The sequence below is a fragment of the Phocoena sinus genome, chromosome 12 (assembly GCF_008692025.1).
Source record: "Phocoena sinus isolate mPhoSin1 chromosome 12, mPhoSin1.pri, whole genome shotgun sequence".
Lineage (NCBI taxonomy): Eukaryota > Metazoa > Chordata > Mammalia > Artiodactyla > Phocoenidae > Phocoena > Phocoena sinus.
This window is the reverse complement of record NC_045774.1, coordinates 2804613-2817562: the sequence shown is the minus strand read 5'-3', so window position 1 is coordinate 2817562 and position 12950 is coordinate 2804613. Positions and strand designations below refer to the sequence as shown.

At 54.4% G+C, this 12950-nt stretch overlaps 1 protein-coding gene across 1 annotated transcript; it reads right to left on the bottom strand.

Moving 5' to 3' along the window:
- Window positions 1-1751: 1751 nt before the first annotated feature.
- Window positions 1752-4921, bottom strand: PRR18 (proline rich 18). The gene has a single exon (XM_032651347.1). The coding sequence runs from the start codon at window positions 4900-4902 to the stop codon at window positions 4099-4101; it is 804 nt and encodes a 267-aa protein (XP_032507238.1). The 5' UTR covers window positions 4903-4921; the 3' UTR covers window positions 1752-4098.
- Window positions 4922-12950: the final 8029 nt, after the last annotated feature.

Sequence of the window (12950 nt, the reverse complement as noted above, 5' to 3'; positions counted from 1 at the left end):
GGCCTCCTTCAATAACTTTTAAGCATAGTATGTTTTTAAAAGTTTTGGTCTTGAGACCAAAAATCTTGGGAACGGATTTGCAGACAATTTTCTGGTGTTTTAGGCTTGTCGTTGCTAAATAGTTAAGCAGATCTAAAACTACTTCCTAAAGACTATTATTATTTTTTCAGGTTTCCATATAATCCACCTCCATCGCGTGGGACAGCCCAACATGAGAGAGGATGCAACTGAATTATCCCATTGGCTTTCATTAAGAACTAAGAGTAATATGAAGAACATTTATGCATCTTCTGGAAACTGCATTTAAGGATTCGGTCTACCGTATTGTATGTAATACAAATATATACGTAACACAGAAACAGTTTCCTCTAAGAAAAGGTTTGTCTCTTGTAATGTGTTAGTGTGTCTTGTTATTAGATATGGAAATTAACAGCTCACTACTTTAAATTTTGCCTTTGCTACCAGGAAGCTCAGAGCTAAATTTTGTGTTTGGCTTGAAAAAAGTCTGAAATAAGGAGGTGAACCACAAGACAGGTTTTTATTTTAAACTCCTCAGGGAAATAAATCTTTAGCCCTCGCCACACATGTGCATTCAATGGTTAGAGAGAAAAATCTCAGAATACTCTAGCCAGGGAGGGTTTTGATTTTGCACACATAAGTGCCAGAGAATCATGTTTTTGGAGAGTAAACATTCTCTAAAGTAGTAATTACAGCTGACCTTGAGCTGGGGATGCACCGTGTGGTCCCAAACGCTTCACACACACACCTCAGCATAATCCTTACCAGGATCCACCGTGTCCTCTTATCCCCATAACACTTAAGAGATGGAGACGCAGAAATTTAATGAGAGGTGGCTGACAAAGAACAGCAGGCTGGACGGCTCCAAAGGCCACCTGTGACCTCCAAGTGAACGTTCTCCTGGACCACACTGGGGAGGTGCTCAGTTTCTAAGCTGAACACAGGGCCACCATGCCAGGCCACGGGAACAGCAGCCCTCTTCACCGGGCAGCATCTGGACAAAGGCAATGCTGGTCTGAACCAGGCCACTCTGGGCCCCTCACTGGTGACAAGGTGTTTGTGTGCAGGTCTGTAACACGCAAGTGTTTTTACTGCTCATTTCACAGTTGGCAGAAATGTCCATGCTAACGTCAAAGGTACAAAATTACAATTTCAGAGTCAGTTTAATAGAACCAGATCCCACAGGTCACCACCTTCCACAGAATTGTATCATTTCTTGTGAAAGCACAAAACTGAAGTTTCTGATTTCTGGCATCTGCTGTTTCCGGAAAAGACGCATCTGCTTTCCAGCAAGACGCTCTGCCACTTATCCTTAGGAGTATATCTGAATGTGGCTTTCATGGGGGGGTCTGTGCCACGACAGGAGGTTGAGTACCGTTGCCAACCTTATTTCAATACTCTTTGACCAGCATTAGAATTATTAAAATCCTGGTCACTGCTGGCAAGTAATTAAGGCCAATGACCCTTTGCCAACCCCTGGAAATTCCAGAGCCCCAGGTGGGGCAGCACCACGGAGAGACCATCTCAGATGAACTTTATTTATTTATTTGGTCTCACTGCTCAGCTTGTGGGATCTTAGTTCCCTGACCAGGGATCGAACCTTCGCCCTTGGCAGTGAAAGCACCAAATCCTAACCACTGGACCGCCAGGGAATTCCCTCAGAAGATCTCTAAATACCTCGGTGATCTCTTCCTGACCAGTGTTTAATATCCTCCTAAAAAGAAATACAGTCATCAAATTTCTCTTTTATTTAAGCATTGAGAAGCTGCAGCACAGTGACTTAGAAAACATCCTCAAAACATCAGTTACAACATGAACAGACGTCACGTGTCATGTGTAGAACCTTTCTCGTGTTTTACTGAGGGTCGTCAACCAGCGTAGTATAAACGTTCCACACATCTGCTTTTAAAGTGACGAACAAGGCACACAACTCTCCCCGACGTCGCAAGGGAGAAACATGTGCGTGGTGTCTTCCTGCTGCCAGTTAAGAGCGAGATGGGGCTGGGAGCCCAGAGAAGGGGGGAGGGTGAGGAGAGGGAAACAGACAAAGGATAACACAGGGGCACGGAGACCACGCATGACCAGCAGCAGGACCCAGACACACACGGGCAGACGCAGAAAGACGCTCTGCAAACGTCGATTCCTTTAGCAAAGTCTTTAAAATGCTGTTATCGTCACGATGGGCAGGACCCTGGGCCTCTTAATCACCGGTATTTGCACTAAGTGCAAATGAGACCAAGTTACGACTCTGCCCACCTTGAACTCACAGTTCACGCTCAACCTGCTGGCTGACGTCCAGAACGAGCTTTCATTTCTCCCCCAGGACCCAACTCTGCAGACGCCACCGGGGGTGCCCGGAGCATTCATGAGACACGTGTCTTAATTTCACCTCCGAACGATTGCTGACTTTGCCTCTCTGGTAGTAATACACTCATTTAAAATAAAAGACAGTCTGCTCTGTGCATTCAAACAGGAGGCAAGCTATTCAGTGGGCGGGGTATTTGGTTTTGCATCTCATCTGGCGGCTGATCTAGCTCCCACAAAATTAGATGCTCCATGTCTACCTAGATTTGTGCCTGGCCCGAGAGAGAGAGATTAGAGCAAAGATCTCCACAAGAAAAATACAAACTGGTTTTTAAAATTGTAAAGCTTCAACGTAAATATAATCAAGACTTGACACATTAAAGTCTAATGAGATAAACATCAAACTAGTTATTAACTTTTACAAAATAAGCCCAAAATTGAGGTAATACATTACACTGTTCTATAACGAGCTTTATCTGATTATAACATTTTTCCCCCTTCTCAACCTTCCAGTGAAATAGATGCATGGAAAAAAACAAATCTAGAAAAATCAGCCTGGAGTTAGTGGGGAAGAGCATGACCCCTGAAAGGCGGAAGAGTCTCACCCTTTGTTCAAATAATAGAAATTTCCTTTTCTCAAATCACTATATACAAATGTGCAAAGCCACCACGTCACTGATTTTCACACAGCGATTAAAAATACTGAAAACACACATCTGCTCTGCACTCCCCACTTTTCTCCCTGAACAAGTGGCTCTCTGGCCCGGCACATCTTGTCCTGCGTCTGGGTCCAGCTCTCTGCGCTCTGCCCCCTCCCTCTGCCTACCCTTCCTTTCTGTAGCACAAAAGACATCTGTGAGCAGCACTTCAAGTACAGAGGATGCATTTTCCAGAAGCTGAGCCTCGCTCCGGCTCACACCTTACCCCGGGCGCTGAAAACAATTCCCGCAGCTGTGCTTCAGAAAGCCTCGTGTGTGTGTGCGCGCGCGTGAGGTTTGTGAGCATGCACGTGAACCAGTGTGAGTGTGAGGACGTGCGAGCATGTGTGCCTGTAGGAGCATGAGTGTGAGGTGTGTAAGTGGGCATGAGAGCACGAGTATGAGTGTGAGAGCTGAGTGCGTGTGTGAGGGTAAGCATGCGTGAGTGCGCGTGTGTGTGTACCTGGGCTCGAAAGCCCCCACGAGTCAGTGTTGTGACCACCGGGCACTGTGCCCGTCACAGCGCCCACTCTCCAGGCGTACCTTCCTGGTTGTCACTACCCTCCCCCTTCCCGTTGGGAAGTTCGGTTCACTTGAGCCCCCAGACCTTCCAGTCCCCGAGACATGCTTCTACTCAGCAGAAACAAAATCCTAAGTGCGGCACCGTGCCCAGCTCTGCACCAGACGGCCACCCTCCTGGTTCGCCCCGCACCCACACGTGGCTGTCACCCACTGCTCGGACCAGGGCACCTGGCGTAGCGCACCCGCAGAGCGACACCCACAGACGGGGGCCCGCGCCCCGCGGAGGGTCTCCGGGACCTACGCGAACCTTAGGAGTGGGAGCTGAGAGGCACCTTCACCCCCGCTCATCCCCCCCACCACCACGAGCCCCGAGGACACCTGTGGGCGTGGAAGAGACCCGCAGGTGCAGAAGGCAGACCCACAGGCCCCGGCGTGCGGCAGGGAAAGGTCAGCGGCCGTCCGCCCCCGCGGGAGGTGGGCCGCGTCCGGCGTGGGCCCCTCGGCTCCCGGGAGGGGCGCGGGGCGTCAACGAGGCCGAGTCCCCCCGGGAGCGCGGTCACAGCGAGCTCAGGTGCGGCAGCGCGTCCAGGGGCCCCACCCGGTCACGCGCGGCGGCCGCCGACTCCACGCCGCGCAGCCACTCGGTGCACTTGCGCACCAGGCCCTCGTCGGCGGCCGCGACCTCCTCCTCGTACTCCACGTCGTCGTACTTGTGCCGCTCGTTGAGCAGCGACACCTTGAGCAGCGGGCGCAGGTCAGCGGGCCGCGGGCCGGGGTCGGGGCCCTGCGGGCCGCCGGGCAGCAGCGGGCGGCGGCCTAGGCCTGCGGCCCGGGCCCGGGGCCAGGGGGCGAGCGGGCGCCCGGCGTCGGTCGAGGGCGTGGGCGCCGCCCGACGGGGCCGCGCCAGCAGCTGCTTCTCCAGGTGGCGCCGCTGGATGACCAGCACGGCCTCGGGCGTGAGGCTTAGGGAGAAGCGCAGGGCGGCGTCGGGCCCGGCCCCGGAGGTGGCGACCCCCGCGGGGCCGTCGCCGGAGCCGGCCGGCCGGGGCGTGCACGGAGCCGGGGCGCGCGGGCGGCCGGGCGCGGACGGGGGCGGGGCGCGCGGGGAGGCCGGGCCGGGGGCGCGGCGGGCCGGCGGCCTCTTCAGGGTGGCGGAGGGCCAGGAGCTGGACAGCAGCACCGGGGGTCGCTCGGGGGGCCGTCTCTTCTCCGCGGCCGCGGCGGGCGGCAAGGGCCCCGGCGGGGCGCAGGCGGGCACGGCCGCCTTGCGGGTGGCGCCCGGCTTCCGGGGCGGTGGGCGCGCGGCCGGGACCCCCGGGGCGGGGGTGGGCGGCGGCGGCGGCAGGGGCGGGAACGGCATGGTGCTGCCAGGCCGGCGGGTCGTCAGCGCCCTGGAAGGAGAGGAGCGGCTTTAGTCTCGGTGCGCGGGGCTCAGCGCCCTCCCCGTGGGTGGCCGGGGTCTGGCCCTCGTCCTCGCTCCGCACCCACCTCGGTCCGGCCGCAGCATCTCCGGCTTCCTCACGTCCCGGCGCCCACAGCCAGGGCTTCACGCCAAGGCACCCCTCCCTTCCTTCCTCCCTCCCTTCTGGGGCCGGGGGCTCTGCCCCGACTCGGGTCTCCTCGCCTGGCTCGGCGGGCACAGCACCGTCCGCCCGGGCCACGCCGAGCCAGACGCGCTGGCGGGAGAAGGAGCCGAGCGCGGTGGCCGAGGACGCGGCGGGGCGAGGAGCCGCTGCGCCCGGCTGGTGTCACGAGCGACTGGACCGGGCGAGGCTCCCCAGTCCAGCTGGCCTTCCACCGCCAGGGGCTAGATTTAATCCACCAGAGGCGGGGAGAGCCGGGCGTGTCCTAAGCCCTAGGCGGAGTCCTTGCACGTTGGAGAGAAAATCCTGAGCAGCCTCTCGGTGCCTTTAAGATGGTGGGCCAGGCGGTGGCGGCGGGTGGTACCTATGGCCGGGCCGGCCTCGCAGTCCGGTGTCAGAGGAAAAAGCTGGCTGGAGCTCAGAGGTGGGGAAAAGACATTTCAGGGAATCTTCCTGCTTTTGCTTTTATATAATGTTGATGCCACTGCTGAAAGACTGTCATTTTAAAATTAAAAACCTAGTTTTCCTTGAATAGGCAAAATAGACCAGTTTCAGTTAAATCATGATATAGGAAGTACCAGACATTAAGTTCTTTTCAGGAGTGATTCCTGTGAGCAAAGGAGAGTATTTATTGCTGCAACAGTGGTTCAGAATGAATGAGACAGCTTCACCGTCAACTTAGATTCTAGTGGTAGAGACATGAAAACACTCCTTCGATATTCAAACGTTTGTTGAATACATGAATAATTCAGTGAATAATTACAGAGCAATACGTCATAAAGTCAAAGTTTCATACAAGCAGTCCCTGCATTACTTATGGAGAACTGTCGGTTGTTTAGATCTGCAAAAAAACATTTTCCATAGGATATGCTCTTCTGGGCTAACCCAGAAACGTAAGTAGGTTGTGTGGGGTATGGCCCCAGCTTAGCTAAGAGCATTCAAATGTGGGTAAACTCGTATGTGACCAACGGCCCCAGTGGCCCCGCCCAGCTCTCTGAACGCTCCTGTCGTGGCACCAGCACCTCTCTGTGGTCGGTGGCCACGAGGGCACTGGTCACTTTCCCCCCTGCCTACTCTGATGTGTCCCCACTGGGTCAGGCACAGCAAGAAGGAAACTTGATAGGTGACCAGAAACATTTCTCATGACGGCTGGGGGCGGGGGTAGGTTTAGGCCCCATCATGTCCACCAGCACCCTCAAAACCAACACCACCACCCCACCACACACCCCACCCCCCCCGTTTACCTCTTCTGCATAAAATATACAAACACAGCTTCCAGACATGGACCTTCTCCCCTTCTCCACCAGGGCCTCGAGGCAACCTGTCTCCTCCCATAGCCCTGGGTGAATACGTTTGAGACCGTTTAGGTCATAAGATATCTGTGTTGTAGGTCCCGAAATCACATATGCATTTTATTCCAGGTATTTCTGGGTGGGTGTGGACTAGGTATGTTAGCCGTGGCAGCAGGTGGACACTCCTGCCGGGAGTGTGGAGGGCAGGAGATGAGGTGAAGCCAGTGAAGACGGGGCGGGGGGGGCGGGCTGGAGGCCGGAGGACAAGGAGGGGGCTATGGTACCACTTCTGCAGGCACAGCCCAGCGGTAGCTGGACGCCCAGCGATTTGAGTAGGGACCCCAGCAGTTCAAAAGCTGTAACCGTATCAGCGACTGGGTTTCTCTCCTTCCGATTTCCTAATTCTTAGGCTGCTTCAGAAGTAATGACAGTTGAAGGGTGAGGGTCGGAGGTGAGTGTGGATTGGCATCTCATAATTATAACAGCTAAGGGATGTGATTGACGTGCTACGTGGCAGGCACTCTCCTGACCCCTCTGACTATCTCCAATCTACTAGAAAATGGGGGCTTAGGTGCGGAAACACCTCCCAACAACACACGGCTCCAACTGGATGGAGATGAGCCTCAGTACCAGCGATGGGGTTCCAGAGCCGTGTCTGAGCCATCACACTAACGAAGAGAAGGACAGTCTTTGGGCAGGGGTGATGGGGCTAAGTAGCCTCCACCACCCACACCAGCAGAGACTGAGCAGTCTCCCCCAAGAGAAAGTAAGAGTCCTCAGTTTGCCCAGCACATCTGACCAGACTTGTCACTGGGATTCTCCCAGGCACCCCCCATGTCTTGTCCCAGCCCAGAAGCTTGGGGACTTGGGAGGCTACAATCCGCGAGACCTCTGAGGCAGGAGAGTAAATGCTGAGTGCCTGCCCCCCGTCACCCGCCCAAGTCGGAAGGGCATTCCTCTGCCCCCTCCCTGCTGAAAGCCCCACAGTCCCCCCGGACCCATGGGGGAAGAGGAGTTCCCGTGCCTCGTGGCGGGTGGTCTGCTGTCCCAGGAGCCACAGGGGAGTTAGCATTTCTGAAGGGCCTCCGGCCTGTAGACTCTGCTGACGCACCCAAATGACAGCATTACCGGTCCCTGCCCGCGACCTCTTCTACCTGAAACCTCCAGCCCCTCGAAAATCAGAAACCCCAGCAAGGGCCTGGGAGGGAGCCTGGGAAGACAGCACGGGTCTCGGCACTGTCACAGGCAGCTGGCTGTTAAAGAATCTATTTACACATTCTGTTTGGTTGAGTTGCTAGCCGGTGACAGTTACCAGTAAGGCAAGTCACACCAGGAGAAGACTGCCAAACTTACGTTCAGATGGAAAAGGGATTAGTCAAGAAATACAGTACAATTTAATTCATAATTTACATAGGATTTTGCATAACAAGCCCAGAACACAACATTGGGGATAAACTGTTTATATATTAAATAGTCCAACTTAGCACTAGAATCTCGTGGTGAGCTTATCAGTTGCACAAACGGGTTTCTGGGATCATCAGAAAGGGCTGATCTCCAAAAAACACGACGATTACATTTCACCTCGAGGATGCGAAATTTACTATTTCAAATAAGTTTGTTGATTTGAAAGGAAAAATCAGATATATGTATTTGAACTGTCCACATTTTTTATGATATTTAATTTTCAAATTATGTTTATTCTATTTTCAAATTTCAAATAAGGACGATACTTTTCCACCGTTTGGAAATTAATGGTAAGTTTTCCTCCTACTATTGTAGCAGAGCCAGTGTATGGAGAAAGACTCTCCACTGTAACAACCCTTTAAAGTATTTCCAGGATGAGTAAAATAAATGCAGAAAATATTTCAATCATTAAAATAAAATACCAAGAAGAGTATATCCCAAGTAAAACTATAGAGGGTTACTGGTCCACAGGTTTGAAACTGAACTGAAAATTATGGAGGCTGTGGTATGATGACCCCGCTCTGCAAATAATGGCTGTAGACATGCTCCCACTTCACACCTGGACCCCACAGATACATCCAAAACGGACGTGTGCTCTTTATCACACAGACATGTGTGATCAACTGGTCATCACCAGAGTTACCAGTTGATTAAATTACAGCCAGTGATCGCACCATAATACCAGGAAATTAGCCATTATTTCAAGAAATGTTTCATTTTCCTCATTAACGTTTTAGGTTCTTGGTTTTACTAAGGCATATACTTCAACGTTCAGAAAAATTTCAAAAAGGAAAATAAATCAATCTCATTTTTCCAGTTACACCCTCTTTCCATTTCTATATTTTGATTCAAAGCATTTTACTTTATAATAGAGCGAGAAGTAAATGTTCTAGATCCAACATCTAGAACTAAAACTAAATCTGAATTTTAAAACGTGGAAAGCTCATTCTAGTTTTAAAAATCCTATTTTATTCCTGAGACATAGAGAATTTGGCCAATAACTGGAAAACACCTCCATTTTTCCTTGTGACACTGGTCTGTTACTGTGAAAGCCTTCGCGAGCAGAAAACATTTAGGAAATTGTTCAGATATTATTTGCTTTAGTCTTTCTTTTTTCCCATCATTAAGATAATAATCCGCTTTACCGAGATTACTGCACTGAAACCTCTTGAGAGTCTTATGAGAGAAGAAGCAGTAACACTTGCATTTTACAGATGAAGAAACTAAGGTTTACCCAAATAGCCCCAGAGCATGGTGGGGGCAATACCCGTCCAGGGAGGGAGAGCCCAAAGCACGCTCACCACTCAGCGCCAGTGGGTCTCAAGACCCCTTTACACTCTCAGGACCCAAAGGGCTTCTGTTCTGTGGCCTCTATCTACTGATGTTAACCTTGTTAAGAGTTTAAACCGAGGGGCTTCCCTGGTGGCGCAGTGGTTGAGAATCCGCCTGCCAATGAAGGGGACACGGGTTCGAGTGGTGGTCCGGGAAGATCGCACATGCCGCGGAGCAACTAAGCCCGCGAGCCACGACGACTGAGCCTGCGCTCTAGAGCCCACGAGCCACAACTGCAGAAGCCCGCACGCCTGGAGCCCATGCTCCGCAACAAGAGAAGCCACTGCAGTGAGAAGCCCACGCACCGCAGCAAAGAGTAGCCCCCGCTCGCCACAACTAGAGAAAGCCCACGCGCAGCAACGAAGACCCAACACAGCCAAAAATAATGATAAAAAAAATAGTTGGCTTAAGGATTTAAAAAAAAAAAAGAATTTAAACCGAGACTTTAAAAAAAATGTTTACTAATACATTTAATGAAAATAATATTTTCTAAAACAAGTCAGAGATGAGTGGCGGGCTCTGTGCTCCATCCCTGTGCGATCGCACGCCCACAGCCTCGTGACTCCACTGTGCACTCACGGTAGAGTGAACAGTGCAGTGTCGGGGTAATTACCAAAGTGGACCCTGAAAGGGTCTCCGGGACGCCCAGGCATGTCGGTGGCCTGGGCCACACTGAGAACTGCTACACTGCCTGCCAGGCGGCACAAGGAACACCTCTCTGATGTCGCCAACCATCACCATCATCATGTCCTCCTCTTTGAAAGCAACACTTAATACTTGGTTCCTTCTTGTAACAACCTGGAAAAAAAGGGAAGCAAGTAAAAACATGAGATCATACAGGAAGAAAAGTCACAAGCTGTACTATTAAAAATGATACGCCTTCAGTTTATATTACCCCTTTTTCTTGCAAAGCTCAGGCTTTTAGATGTATGAAATGTACTTAGAGTCTTCCCACAGGGCAAGGAGAAGCAGCAGCTGTAAGTCTCATTTATCCTGTGCTTGGGACGTGTGTGCAGGTGAGCGCTTTCTTGGAAACCCCAGGCCAGCAGATGCTTCCGGGAATGGAGAAATGGAGTTAGGTGGCTGCAGTCCTGGTGGAGTGAAAGAAATGGGGCTGGAGGACAGAAAAGCAGTGGTCCGAGCGGCCCTGTGGAGGCACCGCTGCCGTCACCTGGGCAGGTGTGCCTCGCTGGGGCCTCGCCGCCCACATTACCCGCAGGTGAGCGTGCTTTCTCAGGGCGGAACCCTTCTGTGTGACTGCGCCCCTGCTCACCTCCACGCACCCCATGACACGTTAAATACACGTCTCCACGAGAGGTAGGTAGCGTGATGTGCTTCCTCACCCCACAAAAGCATCTCGCTGTAAGCTGTTCCTTAAATAATTCACTTGAAAGAAAAGTGCCTACATTAAGGATGGCGAGAAGGCCACTGAGGACGGCGCTCTTTAACGCAGAGAGTCCCACGTGGGCCGCGACTCCCCTGCGTGTCCCGTACCCCCAATCCAGCACTGCAGGTGCAACGACAGCCTTAAAGCGGCTTTGTAGAAGCAGACCGTGATTTTAAATGACCTTGCAGATGTTTTCACAGCTAGTTCATATGTCAAGAGATGGCTTAATTACCACTGGAAGAGAAGAACAGAGCGAAGTCCCCATCTTCCCGGGTTACACGAGTCGGGGAGAGAGAAGATGAAGGATCTGCAAACAGGAGCTGCTGTCTCTTCGCCCTGCTCCACCCTGACTCCGGTGCGGGTCCTTCTCCCAGACCCCCACGGGTCCTCTGTGGACACCGCCACACGGGGCCCGTCATCTCCCAGCCCAGTTCCTGACTGGACGCCAGCCACTGACGCCCCAGGACCTGAGAGGCCGCCCCAAAGCCCTGTCATCGCTGCCATTTCCAGCAGAACACCCTTGGCCCCGCTTCCCGCGGAAGCTCCTACATGGCGATCCTGACGCCCTCGGGCCTGTGGGGCTGGGCAGTCCTGAGGGTCACTCTGGGGCCTCTCGGGTACAATGCACTGTGTCCCAAAGGTTCGCAGAGATGAGTGTAAAGCAGCCTTTCCAACAGATGCCCGCAGGCTCTTTTAATCGTCTGTCTACAGAAGGCTGCTGCCAGGCACTGCTCACTCCTTTATTCCTCCCAGCCGTCCTGCCGGGCAAACACCGGTAGAACCCCATGTTTAGACATTTTCTTGAGATGAGGAAATGGAAGCTGACAGAGGTAAGCACCTTGTCCAAGCTCGAATAGCCAGACGTGCGAGGGCCACCCCACGCCCGAGACACGCTGTCCTCCCAAGGGTGGCCAAGCTGCGGGCAGTCTTGGTGAAGGTCACCGAGCCCCGCTTCCCCTCCTGACGGCTGCCGCGGCCTCAAGCGGAGGCCCCTCAGGGGTTACGGTAGATTGTAACTTCAGGGAGGAGTGCCTTTGAGGAGCTGGCAAAAGCGATGGGACACAGGAACTCTAAGGTTTGCATACGTGCGGGGACGAGGGGAGCCTCCCCAGGGACCAGCCAGGGGACCGCAGCAGCACGAATTGCTCTCGGGGAGGCCAAGAGGGAGGCGCAGGCAGGTGCCCGGGCCGCCGTGCTCTCCGTGAGCGCTGCCGGCTGGCCGCAGGGCCAGCGGTGACCCGGAGGTGAGGGCCGCTCTGGGGCTGATCCTGCTGTGGATCGGACCTCCGACCACAACAGGCCCCCTCCCAAGGGGGACCCCCCTGCCGAAGGGCTGCTGGAAGTAGTCTGACGAGGAATTCTGCAAGTAACGAGAGACTGGTCTGCACTTCCACGCAAGGCAGGGCCCAGCGCGGCGCAGGCAGACCTCGGACACCGTCCCTTCCTGCAGGGGTCACACGTGCACCGTGTCCCACTCATGCCAACAGGCTCTGAAGCTCACTGAACTGTCCCCCCACCCCCTGTAGGGGGACACGGAGCAGCTACGGGGGGGACGCCAGGAGCATCTGCGCTGCTGCCGCCTGGCTGGACAGAGGGTCCCCCTGAAGCCGGAGAACTCCGAGGGGCCGCAGCCCGGCTGTCTCAGGGCTCTGTCCCTCCCTCCCGCACCATCGCAGCGGACACAGTGACCCTCCCCCCGGCCCCCCCCCCCCCCCCCCCCCCGTCCCGAGGCCACGCCCCACCTCCACGGAGCACGTCTTCACCCGAAGCTGCTCTGTACCGTCCCGGGATCCTCTGCACCCACACAGCAACGGGCTTCCAGTCGGCTCTGCGGACACGTGGCTCTAAAGCATGACTCCAACAGTGGGCTCGACTGGAGACGAGGACCCCGTCCAGGACGGGGTGTGTCTGCTCTCTGCTCACCAGCCCAGCCCTCGTGCTGGTCCCCAGCAGACCCCTCACCCACTCAGCAAGTCCTTCTCCCACACCCTCCCGGGAGCCCATCCTCGTCCTCCCCCGCTCTCCTCACCGAGGCCGCCTTCCCTCTGCCCAGGGAGGTGTGGTGCCGGCACCGGGCCCCGGGCCAGTTCCCTGCAGACGAGCTGGCGCAGGCCACGCAGGCTCTCCCTCCTCGGCGGCCCGGCTCCTTCCTCTCGGCAGGCTTCCCCGACCCAACCTGGCCGGTCAGCCCTCCTCGCTCCTCTGCTCCGACCCGCCTGCCTCCTCGGGCGGCCGTCCTGGCCGGCTCTGTGTTTGGGCTCGCACCCTGAACAGCACACTGATGAATAAATGCTCTCACTGTTACTCGGCCCTCTCATCCTTCACAGATTTGTGCTCAGCCCCATTATGA